The sequence below is a fragment of the Aulostomus chinensis genome, chromosome 19, assembly GCF_037954235.1.
Source record: "Aulostomus chinensis isolate RoL2024-O1b breed Wild chromosome 19, RoL_Achi_v1.0, whole genome shotgun sequence".
In the NCBI taxonomy this organism is placed as follows: Eukaryota; Metazoa; Chordata; class Actinopteri; order Syngnathiformes; family Aulostomidae; genus Aulostomus; species Aulostomus chinensis.
In genome coordinates, this window is record NC_141338.1 from 20,341,683 (window position 1) to 20,368,048 (window position 26,366).

The 26,366-nt window shown below is 47.1% G+C and overlaps 1 protein-coding gene across 3 annotated transcripts in view; it reads right to left on the reverse strand.

Moving 5' to 3' along the window:
* Positions 1 to 1,513: 1,513 nt before the first annotated feature.
* cfap44 (cilia and flagella associated protein 44) overlaps positions 1,514 to 26,366 on the reverse strand; it is a 30,782-nt gene continuing 5,929 nt past the window's right edge. For 2 of the 3 annotated variants that reach the window (XM_086187749.1, XM_086187752.1), the window contains 33 exons: positions 24,413 to 24,494; positions 23,436 to 23,598; positions 22,458 to 22,560; positions 22,171 to 22,387; positions 21,090 to 21,204; positions 20,020 to 20,184; positions 18,576 to 18,731; positions 18,452 to 18,499; positions 17,926 to 18,025; positions 17,758 to 17,852; positions 17,475 to 17,684; positions 17,036 to 17,146; positions 16,798 to 16,950; positions 16,435 to 16,602; positions 10,891 to 11,033; positions 10,036 to 10,315; positions 9,568 to 9,623; positions 9,211 to 9,373; positions 8,908 to 9,038; positions 8,563 to 8,771; positions 8,327 to 8,471; positions 8,015 to 8,192; positions 7,529 to 7,758; positions 6,970 to 7,192; positions 6,675 to 6,878; positions 6,385 to 6,577; positions 6,118 to 6,249; positions 5,179 to 5,309; positions 4,947 to 5,063; positions 3,632 to 3,833; positions 3,344 to 3,504; positions 3,062 to 3,196; positions 1,514 to 2,876 (listed from right to left, as the gene is read on the reverse strand). In XM_086187749.1, coding sequence (XP_086043875.1) covers positions 2,616 to 2,876; positions 3,062 to 3,196; positions 3,344 to 3,504; positions 3,632 to 3,833; positions 4,947 to 5,063; positions 5,179 to 5,309; positions 6,118 to 6,249; positions 6,385 to 6,577; positions 6,675 to 6,878; positions 6,970 to 7,192; positions 7,529 to 7,758; positions 8,015 to 8,192; positions 8,327 to 8,471; positions 8,563 to 8,771; positions 8,908 to 9,038; positions 9,211 to 9,373; positions 9,568 to 9,623; positions 10,036 to 10,315; positions 10,891 to 11,033; positions 16,435 to 16,602; positions 16,798 to 16,950; positions 17,036 to 17,146; positions 17,475 to 17,684; positions 17,758 to 17,852; positions 17,926 to 18,025; positions 18,452 to 18,499; positions 18,576 to 18,731; positions 20,020 to 20,184; positions 21,090 to 21,204; positions 22,171 to 22,387; positions 22,458 to 22,560; positions 23,436 to 23,598; positions 24,413 to 24,494 — 5,180 coding nt within the window. In that variant the 3' untranslated portion in view covers positions 1,514 to 2,615. Of the gene's footprint in view, positions 2,877 to 3,061; positions 3,197 to 3,343; positions 3,505 to 3,631; positions 3,834 to 4,946; positions 5,064 to 5,178; positions 5,310 to 6,117; positions 6,250 to 6,384; positions 6,578 to 6,674; positions 6,879 to 6,969; positions 7,193 to 7,528; positions 7,759 to 8,014; positions 8,193 to 8,326; positions 8,472 to 8,562; positions 8,772 to 8,907; positions 9,039 to 9,210; positions 9,374 to 9,567; positions 9,624 to 10,035; positions 10,316 to 10,890; positions 11,034 to 16,434; positions 16,603 to 16,797; positions 16,951 to 17,035; positions 17,147 to 17,474; positions 17,685 to 17,757; positions 17,853 to 17,925; positions 18,026 to 18,451; positions 18,500 to 18,575; positions 18,732 to 20,019; positions 20,185 to 21,089; positions 21,205 to 22,170; positions 22,388 to 22,457; positions 22,561 to 23,435; positions 23,599 to 24,412; positions 24,495 to 24,582; positions 24,758 to 26,366 lie in introns of those variants that run through there. The other variant, XM_086187751.1, reaches the window with a different exon arrangement.

Here is a 26,366-nt window from a genome sequence, read left to right on the forward strand (position 1 = left end):
TCATAACAAACCTTGACTCTAAATGAAGAACTACAGAAATAGAACACATGGAAAATACAGTTTCATAACATCAACGTTCCATCCGTCTGTCCATCAGTAGTAACGGTCCCAGTAACCCAAACGGTTACAGACTTGGACCGCTTATGTTGTGACTTTTTATTTTTATTGTGGCATTTTTCTTTGCCACTGACACAACTTCTCTGTTCGCCATGCTTGCTGAGGGATAATTGTTCATGCGTGACACTGAGTTAACACATTTTGGAGTGGTGTTGTGTTGAAGAAGGCTCAACAAATCCGTATAGAGTCGAGGGGCATAGGCGGGAAATGGACTCATTTTTATACAGCGCCTTTCTACCTTGGGAGCACTCAAAGTGCTGTACAGTGTCCTCTCATCCACCCATTCACACACACACACACACACACACACACACACACACACACACAGATGGTGAAGGCTGCCATGCAAGGGACCACCCTACTCATCAGGAGCAATTAATGGTTCAGTATCTTGCTCAAGGACACTTGGACAGGTCACCGGGGGACGTGAGGATGGAACCAGTGACCCTTCAGTTGCTAGACAACCACACTACCTCTAAGCCATGCCGCTGTCAGGCGAGACCACAGGACCTTGCTCATCCTTAGCCCGGTGTGTTTGTTGACGGTTGAAGCTGGGAACCACAAACAGGCAGGAGACCAATGAGTACAATCCAGAGTACGTATCGCATAATGCAAGATGAATCACTCAAGTTGTACAGAGCTCTGGGTCGATGTCTATAAGTCCCTGACAACAACAGAGTCTGTCAGTTCACGAAGTCCGACAAAGACCTTATTCTGTCCCCGACCCAGTGTTCTATAGAGAGTTAAACCATGTTTCAAATGTAGGTGGATCTTCCCAACCGCGAGGCAGTTGCCTCTTCTGATTGGTTGGACAACTCTTTCATTTCCATGTATGGCGGTGAAGATCTGTTGAGAAGCATAATTATCTGACACAAACACACACACACATTTCCCTCACCTGCTTCTTTGTCTGTCGAAGTTAGGAGTCACGTCCACTCTGCACGCTCTGCAGACTGGCTGCTCTTCTTTGTGATTGGTGCAGCCTCATGTGAACTGTCCTTGACTGTCGATAACGCCTGCTTGGAATAAAAAGCATAGACAAGAAGTTAAACTTATCTAAGCGTGATGTAGCATATGAAAATAATTTCCAACACCGCCCATGTAAAGTAAGTGAATAACAGAGTAAATAAGTCAGCATTGCTGAACACAGTGGGTTTTTTTTAACTGGCATCCTGTTAAATGCCTTAAATGAGGTCTGCAGTTAAGATGAACTCAGGAAATGTCAGTGATGGTTAATCTCCTTACCAACATCCAGAGACACCATGACGATGCTGTGGGAGAGCCAGAAACACACTTCAGCTTCAAGCGGCAGCGTCGGCATTTGTACCATAACACACCAGAGCACCTGGCATGTTGCCGCTGACCGACAAAACAATCCAAACAGGTTTGTGTTCACTGCATCTCATCATAGTTTATTGAATTTAGAAAAGAGCAATTGCTGAATTACATCTGCAGTCCTGAGGCAGGTGCCATGAAAACACAGTTTCACAGGACATCAGACAGTGCATTAAACATGACGTGACTTCCTCCAGTCGACGGTTAAACGCGCAATAAGCCTGAAAGCCCCCAGCGATGGAATCAGAGGAGAAAGGTTCCGTATGAGAATGAGACTGGTTTGTTTTCAGTGTTCAGAAGCTGTCAGTCCTCAATCTGTGCTGCAAGTTCATTCCATGTGCCGTGAGCAGGCACCAATTCAGCCTTCTCCCTGGGATATCATGATATCTGTGTGACAGCCCCCCGTTGTTACTGCTCGAGTGTTTTGGAAGCTAAGCCTGTTCAAAACCTTGAAAACAAAGCAAACCTCTAGGACAGCCTGATAATGATCAGTGCCAGACCAATACTTATAAGTATTATGATATTATACTATATTATTATCGTATAATTATATGTAATACTTATGTATGATATAGCAGTAATGAAAATAAAAAAAGGTTTCTGTCCAAAATGTGAACTGCATTCTTGGGAGACTTGATGGGTTTTTAAAGTGCTGTCATATGTGACAGAGTAACAGAGTAAAGTTATGTCAGAAAATATCATTGCATGATTAGAACTTGGTAATACTCAAGATAAGACGGCAAAATGGGATAGGTCCCAGTACTAAGCCTTGTGGGACTCCAGCTGAGCAGCTGAGGGAAAGTGTTTGGGAGATCCCCTTGTTCAGGTGTTCCATCCGATGCATGGCAACCCATTTTTTCTGTCTGTTCGTCATCTAAAAAAAACCTGCCTTGGCTTTGCAAATCTCTTTTACCATTTTGTTTCTTAGTGATGTAAAAACTCTGATGGCGAATAGTTTGCCCTGTTTTTAAAGATTTCTTAAATTCCAAAAGAGACAGTTTAGTTAAAAAAACAAGTGCATGAACCAGGAACAGTGAAAAGCAAGCACATCCAACTATGAAGAGGACCTGAGAGGATATCAACTTCTAACTGTCCTCACCTGCACCCTCTGGTCATGCCAATTTATGTGCCTTTCTTTCTCTGAGACGCTACCCCCTACATTATTATGATTGAATGCACTTCCTGACTGTAGGCTGAGTTCTGAGCTGCCTCAAGCCTTTGTGGTTGGTGGGGGACGGCAAAGGGGTGAGAGGAGGCAGCGGAGCTTGAATGGAAGGGAGGATGTGGCCCCCTTTTTGGGACAGAAGGTGTATCTCTTTGCTGAGGGCCTCCATCTGCCGGGACTGTGTTGCCACCAAGTGCTGCAGCCTCCTGATCTCCTCTCTGTCTGCACGCCGGCCGTAGTCCTGCAGCGTATTGCAGCCCTGGTGCATACAAACACACATCTTTAGAAGGATGCTGGCTGTTGAGGACTGTGCTGTAGCGCTGATCTGGCCAGTTTCTCTCTTCCAGGCACATTAACATACATTTGCATATATTAAGACACAGTGAGACCACAGCCTGGATCATCATTGGTGTACTGTCGTGAACATTGACTGTAGCAAATTACAATTTTCCTCTGGCGGGCACTGAGTCTTTGCTCCAGCTCCTTCTTCTCCTCGTAGAGGTTGCTCAAACAGTGGACACGCTCAGTGTTCCCCCTGATCGCCTCCATCAGAGCATCCTGGGCCTCTTCCACCTTCACCTGGTTGCGCCACAGACACAAACACCAGAAGAAGAACATTATTGATTCTATATCCATTTATGGAAGTCTTGAACATGGTGAAGATGATCAGCACAAGAAAGCAAGATCTCACACTTTAAAACAACACAAGCACTGAGGTCCACTTACGTCCCACTCTTTGATTTCCTGGTCACACGCAGCATTTTGGAGGAGTTTTTCCTGCTTCAGCTCCTCCAGCGTTCGGTTCCCTGACAGCATCTGCAGAGCCTCCACATTCACCTTCCTCCCAAACTTCATCGTCATCAGCTGGTTGGACTGTTTCTCCAGCTCTACGCGTACATGAGGACATATCAATAGCATCAAAATGTTGCATGTTACATCTCACAGACCAGAGCTTTCAGGTGTTGTTTCTGGGAACTGGAGTCGGTCACAGGGGTGGGCCTGTCTGGGTCTTACCCTTGATCTCAGCCTCCATGTCCTTGCTCTCCCGGATGAACCTGAAGTGCTGCTGCCGGGCCTGACAGTACACCTGCTTCTGCTGAGTCTTTTCTGCCTGCAGCTGCATCACTCGCTCCTGCAGCCGGTTCAGCTCTGTCCTGGTCAGTACCAATGCTGACGTCAGGTCAGACGGCACCGAGCCGTTATTGATCAACTCAATCTGGACATGAGGAGGATGGAGAAGGTGAAGGGACAGAAGACGACATCAGGTTTTCCCACATATTCATTCCAACAGGCAAAAACCAATAGGGATCAAGTCCCAGCAACACCAGGGAAAAGGGGACTGATGGACTTACACTGTTAAACATTGTTACATATTGATTTTCTATTTTTGGAGCTGTGCATCTGCATTCTTACTCAAAATACTCAGTAAATATCATGATGTCACAGGCTCCAATGCAGCAGATGGGAGTGTGTGTGTCTGAGACACAGTCAGAGAACGCTGTGGGACACAGACACCCAATGAGGACTTTCCCCCCTCGAAAACCCCCCCCCCAAAAAAACACCTGAGCATTAATGACAGTAGCACTTGTTCATTACTGGGCTTTGTCACAACTGCAGTATCTGTACCAGATACTCATTCGGTCCGAGTACCCGGCTCATCCCTCGTGGTGATCTTCCATCTATTCACAACTGCAACGTTTCCAGGAGGTGAAAGGATACCCACTGGTTTTGACAGCACAAAGCCAGTGAGACACTTCAGGGGAACCTGAGTGCAGTTCCTGGAGGCAAAGGGGCTCTACACCTCCAAACGACAAGTTTGAGTCTCTGTCTGGTATTTAGGTGATGCGTCAGCTGACGATGCGTGGAGCACGCAGTGGGCGGGGCTATGATGAATGTGCCAGCACAGAGTTTCATTGGAGTGTCAATATTGTTTGATGTTTGCCGTTGTGATGATTGTTCGTTTGGTTTTGTTCAGATGATCTGAGTGGTTGGAGACGGTAACTGTGACCCCTGGCTGGGCGCGGTTATGGGACGGCATCAACAAGACTACACTGCTGTACATGGTGAATCGCTCACTGGGCTCACAATCGTGCAGTAACACACCTGCACAGCGCTTGGTAGTCATTAGAGGATAAGATAACCTGGACAGTCAATCAGGCTTTTGGGAAGTTTTATCTGGGCTTTGCTAAATCCCCCAAATCAGGATCCAAATAACTCCAGTAACTCTGGCACTGGCCAGGCCTTCTGCTCTCTGCAAAGCCAATCAGACGACGGGAACACAGATGTTGTTCCCTGCAGTGTTTTTCTCCCTCAGAGTTTGTCTGTCTACCTGGTGCAGCCTCAGAGGAACCACCACGTCCAGTTCATTCATCTTCTGCTGCTTCTCCCTGTTGACAAGCTCCAACTCATCCTCCGCTTCCCTCCGATGGCTTTCCAGCATTTTTTTCTGCAAACCCAAGAACAGGAAGAAGCTGAATAAGGTGTGAGTGGAGAAAGAGCAGATGATGAACAGACACCTGTTAAAGGTGAGGAGTGAGGAGGTGGTGAGGAGGCAGCACCACCTTCTTGAGGAGGATGTCACACTCCTTCTGCAGAGCTTCAGCGTGCCGCTTCTCTTCTACCAGCAGCTCCTCCAGGTCCAGCCGACGTTCACGCAGCTGCAGTGTGTTCTCAAACAACTCTGGGTCACAGCCTGTCACAACACACACACACACACACACACACACACACACACATCCTTGTACTTATATCTTTGTGAGGACTTTCATTGACATAATACGTTCCCTTGCTCCTCACCCTAAGCGTAACCATCTCAACTGACTGCCTCACCCTAACCTTGACCCTAAAACCTAACCAGAACCTGACTCTAACCTGGACCCTAAATCCAAGTCTCGACCTTCAAACGGCCCTTTGAAGATGTCACACACACACACACACACACACACACACACACACACACACACACACACACACACACACACACACACACACACATACACACACAATCATATTACACTGGCTCTTTGCCTTTTTATAAAGGTGTCAGTGTAAGGTGTAAGGTGTAAATTTGTGTATGCAGTGGGGTGCTGCACCAGTATTCACCAGCAGCGTACTGGTCCCGATTGTGATGGAGGGACTGTAATCAGGGAACACAAGTTGAAGCCTCAACTGTTCCAAAGTTATTTGAAGGAGAAGAAACACAGCGAGCAGAGCTGCGGTGGACCAGGACTAATGGACCGACCAGATACAAGCAAGGAGACAGGCATCAAGTGTACAGCACACAAAGACACAAGAGGGAAGAGCTTCAAAATAAAACAGGAAGTGACTCAATAAAACCAACCACAAACAAGAAACCACAAGAAACACAAACTACAAACAACTTAGAAAAATCAAGACACACACAAGAGGAGAAAAACAAAACTAGTAAAGAACACAAACTGAGTGGACACGGTCCAAACGAGACGGCGACAGCCAGTGTGGGAGGGACCTGGAGTACTGACCTGGAGGGCAAACACTGTCATCAAGGGCAGCTCCTTCCTGGTCCCTGTCATCATCAGCATCACTATCACCATAATCATCATCTTCATCGTCCCAGTCAACTTCATCAGAGTTTTCATCGCTTTCCTCCTCCTCTGCAACGTATATGTGGAACATTAAGACATCATGAGCGGACACAAAGTGGATGTAGGAAATGAGAAGAACAGTGACAAGCAGCCAAATCCCACCGCTGCATCTGGTCTGACCAACCAGGCAGACCTGCACCTCACCTTGACTCCCTCTCTGGTCCTTCTCCACTCGTTTTATCTTTTTCTTGAAGACTTTGGTCAGAAACTCCTCAAACTTATTGTCATCACCCAGCGAGGCCTGGAAGGCTGCAGCCAGAGACTTCTCCCTCTCCTGCACCTTCACGATGGCTCTCCTCTTCAGCGCCAGCTCTTCATGACACTCGTCTAGCTTCGACTGGCAGGGGAGACATGAAACAAACGTAGTAGGACTCTACCTGACACAAATGTAATCGGTTCCTTTTGGTTGCAATGACTCATAATCCATGTCCCACCATGACGCTGTTCTCCTCTTTCACACGCTTGTTGAGCTTCTCCTGCAGGCTGTCTTCCCTCTTATCCACCTCCTTCAGGAGCAGCAGCTCCTGATCCAGCGTCAGCCGATGGAGGTCGGCAAGCTTCAGCTGACAGTTCAGCTTCTTGACTTTGTGATAACACAGCAGGAGCTCCAGGTCAAACTGGCAGACTGAAGTCTTCATCTGGAGAGAAAAACTCAGTTATTGAGGGGTTTTGCTATCAGGCTGAGATGTTGTTGAGACGTTCAGTAGATTCTAGAGTGAATGAACAAACCTCGTCTACTACAGAGTCCTGCATGTGCAACAGTTGGATCTCCTTCTCCTTCAGGAGCTCCTCCTCCAGCTGGCTCCGCTCTGCTCCTTCATCCAGTGCTAAGAGGCTGGGAATCCCCCTTTCTCCCTCCTGCTCTTCTCCCTTGTACTCCTCCTCCTCCTCCATCTCTTTCTCCAGCTGCTGCAGCAAACTCCTGTCTGCTGCCTGATCCACAGCCTGGAACCTGAATGCAACACCAGAGCAACATCAGCATCTACGTATTGGTTGAGAGGGGCAGCCGGAGCAAATATCTGTGTTTTTGTCATCCCTGTGGAGGCCAGCCTGATCACGCAGATGCCAATGAGGATGGACTGAAAAGTCTGAAAGGGACTTCCCAAACAGCAGATATCTGTGTTACAGTTGGAACGCTTCCAACATATTTTCAGAGAACAGCGAAGGAGGCACATAAAAGCTCTGGTGAAGTCAAACACTGTCACATCATAAGTGATGCAAATCCATGACTGCTGGGCCTCCAAGTCTCTTGAGGAATCATTGTCCCATGTCCAGGCTAGCTCTGTACCTGTGTTCCCTCAGAGGCAGGCGCTGATCCAGGGTGGAGCCGCTGCACTCTGGGGTTTCCTCTCCCAGTATAGTAGGCGGGAGGGGTGGAGGGCAGTGGAGGCGAGGCGGCAGGAGCTTCTGGACCCTCTGCAGCTGCTCAGCCTGAGCCTGCAGTTCAACCATCAGGTGGCCTTTGGAGTCCCGCAATGCCAAGATGGCTTTATTCATCTCAGCTTGCTTCTCATGGATCTGGAGGGACGGATATAGATTTTGTCTGATTGAATTCCAAGAACAAAAGCTGAAGATTTCCTACCAACATCAAATAGAAAAGCACAGTAAATCTTCACCTCTGAGACCTGAAAATGTTTGATATTTGTGCTTGAGAGGCCAGTGAATCCCTGTTTTCAATCAAACTTCTGTCTTCAGACTTTTTGATGACTGCATCTTTGCTGAAGTTGATGGCAGCTAAGAAGGAGAGAGCGTGTGTGTGCTTGTGTGTTTGTACTTTTTCCTGCAGGGTTTCCATCTCTGCTCTCTTCCTCTCCGAGTTCACTCTTAGGTGTTTGGGCACCGTGAAGTCTTCAGCTGATTTCAGCTTTAGGTCTCCGATGTTCTCCCTGGAGTCACGGATGGCCTGCACATCCTGTGGATCCTCGTAGTTCTGCTTTGGCCTCTCTGCGTAACTGAGACACCGACAATCCGTGTCAGGTTTGCACCGTTGTGCGTGGTTTCAGCCCCCTACTGGGGCCAACATCCATCTTGTCCAACTTAAATCTAACAGGAGCAAAGAGGTGATGCTGGTGGGCGTGACACTCACAGTTGGTCCCATTCCTGCTTCCGTTTCTGGATCTTGGCTCGAGCCTGTTCTGCTTTCTCTGCGGCCTTTCGGAGCCTCTCGATCTGCCCATCTGCCAGTTTTACCCCTGCAGGACGAGCCACCAGGGGGCGGAGCACCTCTTCCTCTGGTCAACACACATTAGAAGTATATTTATATTTTGTACATACATAAGTGATCATGTTGATAATGTATTTGATGCACAAACGCCCTCCAACCTTCATCACCGATGTGTTTTACAGGCTCAGCTCTGGATCTCCGGCGTTGAGCTGCAACAGCTCCATCTCCCTCAGAGCAGCTGGGGCTGCTCGGCTGCGAGAGCAGGGCCGAAGGCTCAGTCAGCGCCAGCAGATGATAGGTGGACACTCGATGGTCGCTGCAGATGGCACCCACACAGACTTCCTTGGACTCCAGAGAGTCCTTGAACCTGGAAAACACAAGATTTTCTCCTGGTTTTGTGCTGGTGGTCTCATCATCAAATGTGTCATTCCTGGCCTCAATTATTGACGTGTGTGTGTGTGTGTGTGTGTGTGTGTGTGTGTGCGCGCGCGCCCAGGCAGTACCAGTCCTGTAGTTTCTTGAGTGCTATCCAGCTGCGCTCCTCCTCCCAGGCCAGCTGCCTCCTAACCTCCTTCATCTCCTCAACCTTCTCTCTCTCTGCCTGTTCTCTGAAATGTTGGTCCATCTGCAGCTCCTACACACACACACACACACACACACACACACACACACACACACACACACCCTTATAAGCGGACCTGAACTCTGAAGCTTCCTCCTTTGAACACAAATCTATTCTGGCCATTAAACCAGCTGTCAGTCTTAAAGGCCTCGTGACCTGTCAGCTCAGGTGTGTATGTGTGTACCTCTGGCGTCAGGCGAAAATGCTCCGGCAAACTCTGGTTGTCCCTCTGCAGCTGTTTAAGCTTCGTCTGGAGCTCGGCGAGCCTCTTCTGTTTGGCTGTTAACTTCAGCTGAGCCTGCTGCCGCTGACGGTTCTGCTGCTGCTTCTGTCTGGCCGTCTCCATGCTGAAGAGAGCCAGAGTCGGCTGACAGTTAGAGAGGATCAGACTCTCATGATTTTCTTGAGATGCGAGAGCACTGTGTGTTCTCTCACATCTATCAGAGCTACATCCATACATTCTAAAAATCGACATAAGAAGGACATTCAGAAGGCAAAAATATTTAGAAGCAGAAGACGAGGATCTCATCAGCCCGCTCACCTCAAAGCCTCCGGGTCCACTATGTCCTGGCACAACACCTCCTTTCCAAGGCCAAGCTGTTAGAGGAACATGTGAAAAGACAAGCTCAAACCACGACACATGCCTCAAGTATGTGAGCTCAGAGTTGAATGGGTCATCTGAGGCGTGGTCAGTGATAGATGTTGGTGAACATCCTGACGGTTCTGCAGCTTGACCACCCAGTAACAGAGGCCTTCTCCTACTGGCCTGCTTTCTCATATTTTCCACAGCCACTGTTGGTGCCAGATCAACCAACTGGTTGACAGAGACCAGCAGAAGCTGCTGCTACGAAGCCATTCTCTTCCCTTTAATGAAAACTAAGGGAAACTCTGGTTTAACACAGGAGAGTTGCACTGTGAGAGTTACTGAAGTGGATACAGACTGCTTGTCTGGTTTAATTCCCATGAATCCAAATAAATGCGAAGGGGAACAAGTGAGGAGTCGACTTACCCTTGGTGCTGGGACCTCAGCTCCCTGTCCCTGCAGGGCCTTGTGCAGCTCCTCTGGGGGAAGCAGACTGAAGGAGAAGATGTTCCCATCGTCTCCCGCTGTCAGCACAAACAGGTCGTCATAGCTGCAACGGATGTGCTGCAGGTGTCCGTAATGGTTGTCATGGGCACTCAGCTGCCAGCAGGCCTCCATGGAGGACAGGCGGCGGTAACCAGGCTGCAGGGGGTAAACCCTAATGGAGCCCGAGTGCATGCCGCACAGCAGCAGCTGCCTCCTGGAGCTATGCAACAAAAACACCTCCATCAACCAGTTCACAAACTGTGTGTTCTCTCTTCTTCTGACAGAATCCACAGCAAACTCAGCCTGACAGCATCGTCACTCCACCAGTGAGTGACGCCGAAGGGACAGCAGACATGAAATGTTCTGATACCATGAATGTTCATCCATTGAGTCCAGACTCATGGTGTGTTTGGGGTCTTGGGTTCCTGAGAACAGGCCCACAGACATCGCAGGGTGCCCCACCCTGGCTAAACCAGCTCTCGATTTATGCTGGTGAAAACCAAATGGAGGAGAATTTTTCGAATATTTCAAGAAAATCTTTACTTGCTTTACTCCTGAAGAATGTTTGACAACTGTGCTCCGCCCACAACTGGGCCTGACAGAAGAGGTGACTTTAGGTCACCTGTGAGTGACAAACTGATATCCAGTCAGGATCCTAAACTTATGCTGAATAATAAACCTGGACCGCTCCTCCTGGGCGGTGCCCCAGGGTGGAGGCACACTGTACCAAGGCTACCAGCTGCAGCAACGAGTCACACGGATCTAAACTCATTTACTCAACAGGTCCAGTCCCACCTGAAGGTGACGGAACGGATGGGGTCATGGTCTGAGTCGTGGACCCGAAGGAAGTCAAATGGCTCGTCCCACCGATGGTCTGGATCCTCATCCTGGTCCTCAGAGAACTGACAGTGGTACAAGAACCCCGAGTCGAACCCTCCCTGGAGGACAGAGAGAGGTTCCTTTACTAGGGAACTACAACTGTTCCTCTGACGTTTCACATCTTCACCCTCACAAAAGGGAACAACTTCACTTGAACCCTGGGAAGGGTCCCTTTCAAACCTTCCAGCAGGTTTGAAAGGGAAGTTTGATTTCCCACTCACATTCATTCACCTCATCTCTCACAGTCAAGACACAGCAAACGTTCAAAGTTACATAAATAGACACCCCCCAAAATACACGCAGCAGAAGTGAAACACCAAGAACATAAAATGGCAAGTATTTGAACGACACACGTCTCGATGCAACTGATTGATGCAGGTCAGTCACTGATGAATGATGGGTGGATATGAAGGGAGGAGAAGTAAATCAGAGGCAGTGGCAGTTGGTCAAGCGATACCTCAACATATTCACATAAAATACTCATTTAAATGTCAACATGAACTAAAATACTTGGGGTTGATGATTCCCAATGACATCAGCAAGTGGTATGAGTACACTTTTGTCACACTGAAGAATAATTGATGACTGGATCTACAGACGGTCCAACATTATAGAACTGGAAGAACTGCTACTACAAAAATGAACATCTTGCCTAGATTTATTTTCCTGTTTCGAAATGTGCTTAAAATTCATTCCTCAAAAGAACTTCAAGAAATGGGAAAAAAACGACTGCACAATTTTGTTTCAGAAGGAAGAAAATTCATATTAAACTGAGAGCAGAGTCTCTGATGAGACTTGTCTCTGTGCTGAAGTCAATGAATTTACTTGTGTTTACCTAACAAACGGATACAACAGCTCGTAAGAGGTAATACTTGTATAAGTAGCATTAAGAGCCTGAGCATTAAAACGCCTAATCCACAAAAGATCTGGTGTACCAGTGACAGAGAACTCACACACAGGCTGAAGAGATCAAACCTTCAAAATATGGGCGGATCAATCCAGCAAGATGGGCACAAAGGAGGGGGCTGCAACCTTCTGAATGTTCAGTTGTACAAGTCAGAAGTTACCTGATAAAAACATGCAACCCCTTCATCACACATATATGCGAACAACCGTATGGAAACAAATATATGGAATTCTTGAAAGGCGGTGATCAAGCGGGACAAAGTATTGAAAGTAAAGGTGTCTGAAGTAGTTTGGACGAGTACGAGCACTCCCTCCTGGAAAATGACAAACTCCCATTTTTGAAGGGATTTTTTCCCCTGGAAAATCAAATGAAGATTCTTCAAACACCTATGATTCAATCAAAATGGAAAGGACAGATTCCACTGTGGAGGAAACAAAGCAAATCACGCTCATAAACTGTGTTCATGCCGGTGTGAGACCGTTGTGGGCCAGAAGAGAGGAGGGAGCGGCTGTCGTAGTTCTGGATCACCTCTAACAGCAAAGTCCCCCCATACACCGTCCCTCCAGTCACACCAATTCATGAGCAGAATATTAAGAATAACAGCGACTCAACACACAACTCAAACCTGGCTGACGCCACAAATAATCACACAAAGGGAAACAATTTACAACTTTCATATCACGGAATGAATAACTCATAATATTCACAACTTTTATTCTTTTTTAAGTCGGGACTGGAAAGAATAAAAATCCTGATGTGAACGTTTGCTCAGGTGTTTTTCAAGGAGGGAAAGTTCTCACTGGGTGTTTGTGTCCCACGTCTCTGACAGCCAGCCTGTCAGTCACACACAGAGCCCCTCCCCCAGGTTCTCAACCATCCTATCCACTGCAGCTGAAAGGTTTGTCGTATTGTCTTGTTAGCTTCTCATTGTTTTTATTCTCTTGTTGCACAGTCGCCTTGAGCGCTCTGACGCCACCTATCAATAAAATGTGGCATTATTATCATTATCATCATTATTTGTGGAATTGGATTCCCAACTGGGCTGCACGGTGGTGCAGTGGTCAGCACTGTGGCCTCTCAGCAAGAAGGTTCCAGGTTCCAGTCCCGGCTCCATCACAGGATCTTTCTGTGTGAGTCTCCATGTTCTCCCTGTTCCTGTGTGGGTTCTCTCTGGTACTCCAGCTTCCTCCCACAGTCCAAAGACATCAAGAGGGGACGAGGCTGATTGATACTCTAAATTGACCGTAGGTGTGACTGTGAGTGTGAATGGTTGTCTGTCTCTATGTGTTGGTCCTGTGATGGACTGGTGACCTGTCCAGGGTGAACCCTGCCTCTCGCCTGCAGGGACAGGCTCCACCCCCACCACCCTTAACAGGATAAGAGGTAGAAAATGGATGGATTCCCAACTGTAACTCATCCTACAGGGACTTTGCAGTGTCAACTTAGCAGGTAAGATGGAAGGTGCAAGAAAACCAACCGAGCAATGCACTGAGCTCACTGCAGACAATATTCCCCTTCAGGGAGAGGTCTGTCCTGGGGTGCCATCTTGAACATTCGGCTTCAGTCTCCACACCACAGAAATCTCTGCAGCCAGGCTGTCTGTCCCTGTTCCTTCACCTCCTTGGCTCCTTTCTCCACGCCCTGCTGTCGCTGAACCATTTTACCAGCTGAAACCCTTCCGAGTGGCATACAGCAGTGACAACCTTCAGGAGAGCGACAGCCGCAGCCTCTGAAGGCGGAGACTTCAGGAAGTCCTTCACATAACTGCACTGAATGGTGTCAATCTCACGTGCTGGAAGATCTACTCTGTTGTCCTCAGCAGTTTTCATTTAGGCAAAACTAGCACAGCTTGGTGGCAATCGTGCGACACACAGGTGAACACTCATTCTGTATTCAGTGAGATGTGTTCGTTTGACCACACAGGAAGCAAAGGAAGTTGGCGTAGTTTTTCTCCATTGTGACTTGGTGGTTCACTGCTTGAATGTCAGCCATCATTGCTACAGGGCGAAACCTTGTAAGGACTCCAAGCCGGGAATTTGTCCGATCAGATCCCTGGAGCCGCTGACGGTGATGCCCCTTTAAAACTGGCACCGCAGTCGAACACCACTTTGAAGTTTCCTTTTCTTGGATGACGGCCACAGGTTTATACCTAGGGCTGGGCGATATCAGGAAAACATGCAATGTGCCATTACACTGTTCAATATTGTGATGACGATATGACGTGCAATAAATGTGTGTATAAATACACATATATGTATTTCTAAATGAAATATCAACGGCTACATATTATCAACAGTACATTAAAGCTTGTCTTTCTGTTTTAATATTTGCAGCTAACATAGACCACAAACATTTAATAGCCTTTGCCCACTGAATAAAGAAATTGAACAGTTATTTGTAGCCAACGTGTGCTTTTATTTTTAACATGTTGCAGTTGCACAAGGCTCAAACCTGACTGTTGGCAAATTCAGACAATTTCCAAGACTCCAACTAAAAGATATCTGGGAGAAAACATCAATAAAATTAATTAAACATGGCAACTGGCAAATTTAACATTTCTCCCATTACAAAGATCGAGACCTGCCAATGCCATCATCTTGCTGAACAGGTGGCAAATACTAGTACTACGATGGAGAAAACTTGAGTGAGTCCTGCAGAACCACTAAATCAAGAGAAAGTTCAGCGCCTTGGCTGTCTTTGAACTGTTTGTGCAGGTCTTTGTGGTGGTGTTTCCCCTCGTAGTTGCCACGACCGCCCCACGTTCGACACAGACCAGGGCTTGTACGACATCATCGCATCTGAACCCAAAACAGCTCCAAATGAGCGAGGAGCCATTTTTTTTCGCCACCAGGTCCACCTCGTTTTCCTCGCTCTCGCTAGTTTTCTCTGCGTCATCATGCACGTAACGCGCCCGCCCTCGCCGAACGCCCGGCTAGTTTAACAGTGTCGCATGTGATTGGTTTATTTTCGCAGCATGTGAAAATGAACTTCTCATCGTGGACACATGACTTTTGCGATGTGTTAATCGCACATTTTGATATCGCGACGACGATTAAAATTCAATTAATCGCCCAGCCCTAGTTTATACCAGACTTTTCATTCTTTTCCCTCCAGCTGGTGTTATGGTTCCTTTCTCCACAGCCTTTATTTATGACATCATCCAGGAACTCTAAATGTAGTCTTGTCTCAGATTTCCTTTTTAAACACAGAGCCCTTTGCTCAGCAACGCAACCACTGTTGGGCAGGATGACATTTTCTTCTCTAGAGGGCCGACTATGAGGACTGTTGTTGAGGTTAGCGGAACTGTTTATGATTCCCAACAACTCAAGATCTTCACTGGACTTCTTCTGGCTTTTCATCGGCTGATTTCTCATTAAAATCGTGGTTGTATTGCTTCACGTTCATTATTGATATGTTTCCCTTATTTAATTCCTCTCTTTGCAATGCAACTTTGCTGCCTCCTATTGGTGGGTAATGAACCTGATAGCTTGAATCATTGCCCCCCATAAGACAACAGCTGAGGTTTCTCCTTCTGGTGGTGGATGGAGCTGATCACTTGAATCCTCCTGCTACATCTCCAGAGACTTTGGGGCTTCACTGCCTCCTTCTGGTGAATGACTGAACTGGGAATTTGTGTCCTTGTTCTGTCTCCCCACTGATGCTGCAGCTTTTTTTTTGCCTCTGGCTTGTGAATTATGATTAAACTGCTGGTTTGAACTTTGTGGCACAAATGCTGCAACCGAGGGTCTGTTAGATTTTCTTTCATGAATGTTCTTAAAACAAATGAATTCCATCTGAGTGAGCTCTGCACATCAGAAGCTCTGAACCTTAGCACAGTAACTTTTCTGTATGTGTCACGTTGCGGTGGTGACAGAGTGAGACCCAGACGCAGAGAACAGGGGTGACGCGAGATGCATATTGCTCCAACATACTTATAAAACCAAAAACAAACTACCTGATCTCAGGAAAACACAAGGCTAAAAAACACAACAGGGAACGAGCAAGGTGACACAAGCACAGTGACATGAGGGTCTGACAAAGACCACCTCTGACAACCACACTAGAGGTGGAGACCACAAAGGCATGACGGACCTGGTGGGGTGGGAAGCACTGAGACCAGGACTGATTAACCAACAAGACGCAGGTAAAGCATGCAAAAAAAGGCGGGAAACAAAGACACAGGAGGAGCTTTCAAAATCAAACAGGAACTGACCAACGTGACTACGACACAAGAAACGAACTAAAAACACACCAGTGGAAAAACAAGAAACACAACTAAGAGTCCAAAGCTAAAAGTGCACACAGGCCAAACAGAACTGTGGCATTATGGGCATCATCTTGAGCCTCCAAAGCATGTTTGCCTTTGAGGGCAGCTGCGATAGCACAGAGGGCAGCCACTCCAGCCTCGGCCCTGAGGCATGACAGAAGGTTGAAGACCAAGACTTTTTTTGGCAGTTAGAAATGCCGTAACTACAGCGTCGTCACCATCATCTTGTTCATCATCACCACCTCCTTCATCATGTATGTGTGTGTGCGCACGTGTGTGTGTGTACCATAGAGAGCCAGAAGTGGCCAGGCTCTGAGTAGAAGCCACAGTAGAGAGGACTAGGAGGGTCTGGAATGTGGATCGGGGGCAACTCTTCCTCCATTTCCTCCTCTCCCTCTTGTTCTCCCTCTCTCCTCTCTTGCATGGCTTGCCGTCTTGCAATGACCTCCTCCCTCTGAAACACCCACACATGCACTCATCTGAACACAAATGGCGTGAAACTGAAATGGGGGATTAACTGGCACGTTCCTGACCGATGTCCCATGATTCCCACCACTGTTCAGCAGTACATGGAGGATGAAATCATAAGGCACAGGTACCCAGTTCAAACTTAACAAACAGAGGCTGTGGCATACTGCCAGTCTCGGACCTGGACTCGAGACTTGATGCTCCTGAACCTGAAGGATCTGCGGGGCAGATCATGCAGCTGGAAGGTGTTAGCTGTGGTCTGGGCCTCTGGATCAGGCCTGTGCACCTCCACCACATGACCATTCTGACACAGGATGAGCAGCCTGTTTTCATTCTGGGGAGAAATGTGACAGAAAATGGTTGAATTCTACATTTTCTGAGCCAAATGAATCGGCAGAGGGTTCAGTGGCAAAACCTACGTGGGAATGAGGTGACCACTCCAGCGCCTGAACCGGCCCGGGAACACGGACAAAGCCAATGGGCTTGTATTCTTCCCCAGCAGTGAAGAAGAACACAGTGCAGTCTGAGCTCTGAGCACGGAAGGTGAGAAAGGAGCAGGGCAGAAAACAGGACTAACTGTCAAGACAAGTTTGTTCTTCCTCAGTTACACAGGTATTGTAGATAATATGCAGTATCTTGAATATTGAAGAGGCACTATATTGTGGCCACAGTATCATATTATGAGTTACTCTGTAACCCCGCCCCCCCAAAAAAAGTAAAGATGTGCAGTGTCAGAGTCAACATTCTACACCAGGCCTCCCTTGTCAAAGATGGTAATCGTCAGAAACTTCCACCAGAGAAGATGAGGCGGAGCTGGCTTGCTGAGACACCGCACTTGCATCTCTCTAAACCTCTTACCCCTGTGGCTAGCAGCTCTCCATTCCGGTCATATGCTACAGCAGTTACAGGGGCATTATGGGGTTTGAAGGCCTGCTTCAGGCGCAGTTTGGCATCTTCTTTGGCACGACCCCTGGCAACCATGAGAAGCCCCTGAGGTTCGTAGAGCTCCAGTAAGCGGACCACCCCATCCTCAAAGCCTGTGACCAGTAAAGCCCCTCTCTGGTTCACCTGGAGACAAATAGAGGTTGTTCTCTCTGTAACGTCCTGTTTTAATACTAGTTCGATTTATTGTCAAATTTACCGAGGGTGGGGCCCAGCGGAGAGCTGTTCCCCCCTGAGTGAAGCCGCTGGAGCTCAGCTCTCTCTTTGACAGGAAGTCGAAGACTTTGACTGAACCTGGAAAGGCAAAGATACAGCCAGTCTCCATGTGTCCGACAGTGTGTGTGCAAGCACGCTACCTATCACTCACCGTCCAGAGCTGTCGTGGCCATCAGGTCGCTTTCACCTGACACATCCAGACCCTGGATGGCTCCAGCATGGAAGGCCAAAAGGCACTCTGGGTCAGCAGCCTGGGAACACACACCACCAGTGTCAGCCATATATATACATACTGTATACTGAGAGCTGTGTTACTCCAAACCTCCCCTATACACATCACATGACATATATCAGCTCATATATGTCATAAATCCTTTCCTGTCCAGCGGCAACACCAGAGGGGTCATGGTACGTTTCTCTTACACAGTGTTGTGACATGTTTGTTATCTTGTCAGTTACGTGTTGCAGAATAGTATCGCTTCAACAGTTTTGCCTCTAAATAAGCAACAGAATAATCTGCCCTCTATGGACATAGAAAACCTGGGATTCCATAGAGCTCATAGCAACCCTGCCAGATACACACACCCGCCCACACACACACGCACGCACACACGCACGCACGCACGCACGCACGCGCGCGCACGCACTCACTCGCGCGCGGTCACTCACACACTCACCGTTGAGGTAAAGGAAAGGTCCAGTCTCCAAACAGCTCCACAAGAATCCTGCAGGACCACACAGACCCATCAGCTTTTGTGTCAAATGTTCCACAGGGAAACTGAGGGTCTGTGACCTCCTGACCTGAGCCAGCCAGAAGCAGGAATGAGGCAGGGGGCTCTTCACCACAGACCAGAGGCAGACATTGTGCCCCACCACCAGCTCGTTGGTGGGCTCCAGCTCACACCTGCTGCTGTGGCTGCTTCCTTCAGCAGTGTTGATGCTCTCTAGGTCCCAGGCCTGCAGGGTTGGAGGGGTTACATGCTATGACAGCAGAGGATTTCCACTCTGCCCCCACTAAAATACCACATAAAGTAGGATATCCTGCTGGGGTTTGGATGTCCCCGAGGGACTGTACACCTAGAAAGCACCCTGGTTAATGTGGTCCAGTGCAGCAGGATTACACTGATAGACACATCAAGGAACAAAACGACCACAACACAAACAGATGGTCCAGCCAAGGAGAGCTGCACAACCACACAGAACTGAAGAGGAACCAGGACCTGGAGGAAGGGACACTTCACCGACAATTTGTCCATCTTTATATCAATTTGGTTCCCAGTGACACAATGTAATGATTGCAAAATCCATATACTGATCCCCAATCTGCCATCTTAGGTGCACCTAGATCATCTATTCATCCAAGAGACCTTTCTGGTGTTTTGCCTTTAGCTTTATTTTAGGCTTGGAAAAAAAAAGAGGTTTTTCATTTCATGTCCACGACTTCTCCTGGGAGATGTGTGTGGGGGTCAGGCAGAGTCACGGAGCTGCTCCTAGAGGAGGCTGGGGACCGGCTCCTCTGGAGGCTGGTGGCAGAGGTGGAACCACACTGGACCCTGAAGTAACCTCAATTGGGGACAGCAGCTGCAGTGACTGCTGCACATCAGAACCTGAGTGTGCCACCACTTATCTGATGACTCAAACAGCTGGATTTCAGGTTTTGCTGGGCAACTGCAGGGCCACTACTGGAGACTGGGCTTATGAAATGTTTGCCTTGAGGTAGGAGGAGGAGGAAGAGGTGGTTTTGTCCAGCCAGAACCAGCTCAACAGATGGATGCAGTCCAGCAGGAACAGGATCAGGGTAGGCTGTGTATGGAGGAAAGAGGATCGGGGGGAGCTCAAGACGTTGAGCATTATTGACGATGATCTCTCTAGAAGCAGGGAAGGAGCTGATGGAACAATAAAAACTAAGAGCAGCACTGACATAGACTGATGCACTAGAGGAAGATGATCCCACAAACAGACGACAGGAAGTTGAACCAGGAGGACAGCGGAAATACAAAATATCAAAACTCAAGAGATCAATGAAGAGTCCACAAATCAACAGCCCTAATGAGACTGTGACAACTATGTTGTGTGTTTTACACGGACAAAATCAATGATTAAGATCCAGTCTTAATGTCACTACAACAACACACAAGCAACGACCTGATCAAACACTGTCGGAAAACAGTGACCCAAGAGTCACAGCTGATTGTTCACCACTCAAATAACCCTTCATGAGGTTACAAGAAAGATTCTGCTTTACCCGAATGACTCCATCAGAGCCAAATGTCATCAGCTGTCCATCCTCCAGGGCAAACGGCTGGACAGTCCCCGCGTGGCAGCTCCGTTCCGTCTTACGGCAGATCTCCACCTTGATGGCGTTTCCATCCCACAGCAGCAAGTTTCCCCAGTCTGAGCCGGACACCACCTAACGGGACGGATGAGAGTCAGAGGAACAGTTACCTTTGTTGACTCAAGCCGGATTTGATTATTAGTCAAACTGCATTTTTGAAACTGAACATTCATGGATTCTTCACTTAGCAAACGGCTTTCTAGGAAATCACCTCACAAACAGGAGCTTCTGAGTTCTATGTCAACTGAGTCCCCTGGTCAACATCCCACATTATTTTGGCTCATCTACTTTATTGCTAATTAGCTATTTTGACATGAATGCCTGGAAGAGGGGTTCCGTGTTATACAGGCAGAAGCCATGGAAATAAAGGAAACAATAAAAACAAGCCAGGTTCTTTAAACTGTTACAGGTGTGGGCTTCAAGAGCAAGTCTGTTAGTCACCACAGCCAAACACTGCTGGGAAGCTCATCCAGCTCCATCACTTTTATTTGATTTTTTTTCCTTTTAATAAATGTTACATGTACATAATGTACAGTTATGGTTTTGGATTCTAATCTCCCAAAAAATGATGACGACCCCTTGCAAACGGCGAGCTTCAACTTGAGAGCATTCTACAGCTCACCAGAGGGCGCTCACAGCCACCCGCTGGTTGACAAACACCGAGCTCGCCAGTTCTGGCTTCTGAGGAACATCATGCAAATATTTTAATCACACAGACTTTGATAAAAAATGGAAGTGGAGTAAATCACAGGGCTACTGTGGAATTTGCCATAATGTGAATGCAGGAACTAACAACCAGGATGTCCTGTAAACAGACAGAATGCTCTGAGTGAGTCTAAAACTTATTTGTGAATTGTTGAAATTTTATCTGTGCACCAAAATGGCCAAACCCACTTCTGACAAAGTGTCCTTCAGTCATAGGGCACATAGATGAAGACCCTCTGCTAGTTGTGTTTGGTTCATGTACGGAGGGCACAGACCTTTCCATCAGGTAGCTCCACGTAGCCCTCCACATCAGTCGCTGCTGTTGTCCCAAAATGTCCCATAAGTCCTTGCAGTTTTAGACCTGTGAAGGTACTGGCCATTTTCCAGAACCTGAGAAAGAAAAAATGATTTTACGCTTCAGACAAAGAGATTCAGTGGAGATGCACATGGAATTCTCCCTCTGATATCTGTGTTTCAGGTTGGGTCAGTTAGGTTTAGTCTCCCTGAAATGTTTCCCTATGGTCAGGACGACCACGTCAGTCCTCGGTCAGGCTCAGGTCAAAACAGCTGCCACTCGTGAGTTAGGGAAGGTCTTCAGGTCTGGGAGTATGATAATAAGGTAGTATTGTCTCTTTAAGATAGAGCGTCAGACAGGGAAGCGTGTTTCTGAGCAGAAGGGCTGTGAGGCGTTGTCAACACACTGACGACCACCAGGGAGGCTACAGACCCTGCAGGGGGGGTTTTGGTCACTGCTGGTTTGGTGTGTGCATTGTGTCACATGTACTGTGAGTTCTGTTCCCGGGGCCCAGCATCTTTCAATAACATCCCCAAAGCCTTTGAGACTCCTTGTGTTCGTGTCACCACCGTCTCATGAGGTCCACACCTCTATCTAATATCTGCTGGGGACAGATGGGCCCTATGGACGATCTCACTGCTGAGACCTGCTCTGCCACTGGACTTGTTCAAGCCCATGTTGAAGACTCACTTGTTCACCACAGTCCACTCATCACGTGTACTGTCTTTTGGCTTTTGTTTCTGGTCCTGGATTTCTTCACAGGAACTACATAAGTCTAAATGACTAGTATCAATAGGTACATCTACTTTATTATGGTTATTATCATTAGCGTCTAACTGGAGATGTTTTGGTAGTAAAACAGGTGAATGGACACCTTCAGATGAGCAGCTCTTCACATACATGAGACAGAAATGTCACTGATACCTCATTTCCCTTTAATGCAGAACTCAAGAAGGTACTCTGAGGGGGCTGGACCAGGGGCATCTCCATGATACGACTAATATAATAATGACTACATAATAATAAACCAATAAGCAAATAAGTTTCATCATGTGCTTTACTTGATGTGTCCAGATCCTGAGGTAGTGAGCAGCTCTGGGTTGTGGGGGGAGAAGGTCACTCTGTAGACCTCCTGAGAAACCGCTCTGCTGCTCAGCATCACCTCCTCCTGCCTCCAGCTCCACAGTGTCAGCATGTGGTCTGGTGCTCCACTCACGCTGGCCAGCAGACTGCCATCGTGGTTAAAAGTGACAGAGCTGTACACCCGCTCTGCCCCACCTACACGCCAACAGGTAACGTGTGATCAGTGAGAGTAGACGTGAGCTATTGATCATCAGTCAGTGGTTACCTCTGAGGATGCGGTACGCTCCTAATGAGGAATATTCATACACTGTGATGTTGGGCTGATTTCCCTTCTCTGCAACCGCAAAGTACTCACATCGGGGGTGCACCTTTACACACACACACATGCACACACACACACACACACACAAAAGGATATGACAACACAAATTGGAGGAAAGTCCACAAAATATTGTTATACATAAAAAAACAACTTGATTTTCATTTGTTCTTTACGGTCTGAAAATCTGTGAGGTGTAACGCATCAAAGTGACAATAACTGTTCGATTTCATCAAACTGACATTCCTGTGTCGTCACGTAAAACTGGTCTCCACATCAAACACGCCTATCTGGGTTTCCTCCAGCCACATGCAATGTGGCAACACAGCCTTAAATTTAATCACTTTTAAATGTGCACTAATCGAAGGAAAACTGTCGTTTCCAGATGTTTGTCTGATCAGGCCACACCTGGATTTAAGGAAGCAAATCCATTGGTGCTAAATTCAGTGTCATGTCCCATTATAACAGAGGACACTGTTGTCAACCTTAGCCCCTCCAAAACTGATCATTTCATTGATAGAGCAGCAGGCCCCTTAAGAACAACTCTGGACTCGATTGCCCCAAAGTCTGTCCATCAGTCTCTCCTCCTTTCTCTCTCTTTATCTGTCCCTCTCTTTCCTTCTGTATATCTGTCTTCCTCCATTATCTGTCTTTGTCTCTGTCCTGCTCTCCTGCTCTCTTTCCTCCCCAACTGGTCAAAGCAGACCTCCGTCCCCACTGATCCTGGATCTGCTCCACCTTCCTGCCTGTTAACAGGAAGGTTTTGGTGGCTGCTGTTGCAGGATGTGCTTGCTGATGGAGAATTGTTGGGTGGAGGTTCATTGAAGGAGAGGTGCTGGACCTGCTCTACTAGTCAAGAGTCACGAGAGAACTTTGTTGTGATTTGGTGCCTACAAATAAAACTGACTTGACTTGACTTCTTACCGCAATGGAGCCGATACCTTGGCCGCTGCAGGAGCGCACGTATCTCTGCTGCCTGGTGGAAGTGTCCAGCAGCACCACCTGGTTACCTGCTATATACATCAGTGTTGTGTCATCCAGCAGCTTCAGGTTGGCCCTGCGCCCGCTGTCATAGCCAAAGGAGTGGCTTAACACAGCATGAATGAAGGACCAAGATAACTTTATTATGACACCAAGGGTTTAGGAATTGCTCGTATTAATTCGAATGAATGACTAAAAGACTGAGAACGTCCTCGTCGAAGTCAATGAAGGATTTAAGACCTAATGTTTGACGATGCCCTCGTCACCAATGTTTATTTGCTGTCAATAATGTGGAGAGGCTCAGGCAGGCCCTGACTCCTGCCTCGCCTGCAGCTGGGTTTCACTGGGACCACATTAGTCTTGTTCTAGCCCCTCATATGTTTGAGCTAATTTTAAAATGTTATTGCTTACTTTTAAAGCTCATCTGGGACTGGACCCAGAATATGTAATGGACCTCCTTACACTCTATGAGCCATCATAGAACCTTAGACCTTCTCATCAATTAGTCTTCGTTGTTCCAGATCCAACCCTTGGGACCAAAGTGGATCAGGCTTTTTTCAGCAGACATCAAACTGTCTATATTTCTGTCCACATTTAAAAAAAACAGTTTCCTGGGATGATATTGCTGTGCTGTGCTCACAAGGAGTGCATGTCTATGTTCACGTTCATTTGTGAATATCTGAGCTTTTATCCTACTTCCTCAACTTTTCCAGGACTCTACCATAGTATATTTGTGTTTTTAGTCATCCCATCACCTCATCCGTCCTCTTTAATATTGAATTATTTGACTATTTCCTGCTCTACCCCAGAAGTGATCTATTAGTCTTGCTAATACAACTGATTACCCCCCAAAACACCAGCAGCAACAGCAGTTGCAGTTGCAGCGGCATTTGATGAGACACATTTTCAGCGAAGGATACGAGAGGTGCAGGAGGTCCTGCGGGGTGTCAGTGCTGGGGGTGACGCAGGCTCTGGAGTGAAGCTCCTTGGTCTGGTAGACATCTGCAGAGAGAAGCTTTCAGTAACTTCAGCGAACAACGGGTTCTTGTCTTCACGGTATATCAGAGTTTGACATGTGCTCATCTTGAACCTGGGCAAAGGAGGAGCGTTTTCTCTGGACTCTAACCATCCTTCCATATTCTTCCACTTATCCTGTGAAAGGTCACAGAGGGATGGAGCCTATCACAGCATCTACGGGCGAGAGGTGGGGTTCACCCTGGACAGGTCACCAGTCCATCACAGGACCAACATAGAGACTAACAACCATTCACACTCACAGTCACACCTACAGTCAATTTAGAGTATCAATCAGCCTCGTCCCCTCTTGATGTCTTTGGACTGTGGGAGGAAGCTGGAGTACCAGAGAGAACCCACACAGGAACAGGGAGAACATGGAGACTCCATACAGAAAGATCCCGTGATGGAGCCGGGACTGGAACCTGGAACCTTCTTGCTGTGAGGCCACAGTGCTGACCGCTGCACCACCGTGCTGCCCGATGAAAATTTTCATGACCATGAAAAAGAAATCATACATTCACCTCAAATTAACAAGCTAAAACATGCAGCACAACATAAACATTTATTAATAAAATGAATACCAACAAAAAAGATTCTTCTGCTGAACCTTACATGTACCACTATGTAGATATTTATGAAGGAATTTTACATGACTTTTCCAACACGTGTATATTTATTCATTCTTATTCCATGAGACTCTCCAGTTCCTCCTTCCTCTCTCTGCCGTGGCTCTGCTTCCCCCTCGCCGCTCTCAACTTGCTCCAAGTCCTCCTCTCAAGTGTCTCGATCTCCTTTTTGATCTTTCCTTTATTTTGAGGAAAACTGACTGAAATCCTTCTGTAACTTCAAGTTTATGCAACATTCTATGTTCTGTCCTCTAAATTCAGAGCATGAAAATGCACTTGAGGCTAAACTGGCACACAACAGTTTATTTCTCATCTGCTGTTGCATGATTCTTAGCAGTTCATTGATTCATGGTGATTTTCCCAGCCGATGCTTCTCTATTGATCGGGAAGCCGCCACAGTTGTGGCAAAAGTGGCGAGACGCTTTTTGGAAGCGCTTAAGGCGAGAATTGTAATGAATGAAAGATGTGAAATCCTTGGTTTTGACGAGAACAGATAAGGAACTGTGCATGAGTTTGACCGTTTTCACTGAAATATATCGCTGCTTAAGGTAGTATGAGGCATTGTGTCAGAGTGTTGCATTTTTCAAAGTTTTAATTAATGTTCACTTCATGCAAGTGCAGAGAAAGAGATGATTATATCGTACTCATTTTGAGGAACTGGAGAGACTCCAGAGAGAGAGGGAGGAGCTGGAGCAGTTTGAGAGGGATGAAGAGTGGAGAGAGAGCGAATTGAGAGAGAGAGTGAATTGAGAGAGAGAGGGAAGAGATGGAGTGAATGGAGAGAGAGAGAGAGAGAGAGAGAGGGGCAGGATGGAGAGACTCCAGACAGAGATGGAGGATTTGGAACATTTTGAGTTGGATGAGGAGGAGAGGGAACAGAGAGAGAGAGGAACTGGAGCGACACCAGTTAGAGGAAGGAGGACTTGGAGAGTCTCATGGAATAAGAATGAATAAATATATACTTTTTGGGACAGTCATGTAAATTTCCTTCATAAATGTCTACATACTGGTACATATAAGGTTCAGCAGAAAAACCTTTTTTGTTGACATTCATTTTATTAATAAATGTTGATGCTGCATTTCACGTTGTAGCTTGTTCATTTGAGGTGAATGTATGATTTCTTTTTCATGGTCATGAAAACTTTCATTAAAGGTGTAAAATAGTGAAGAAGTCGTGGAATTTTTTTCTCTAAATGCATCAGAACTCTCTACAAATCAGCAAACATTTTTA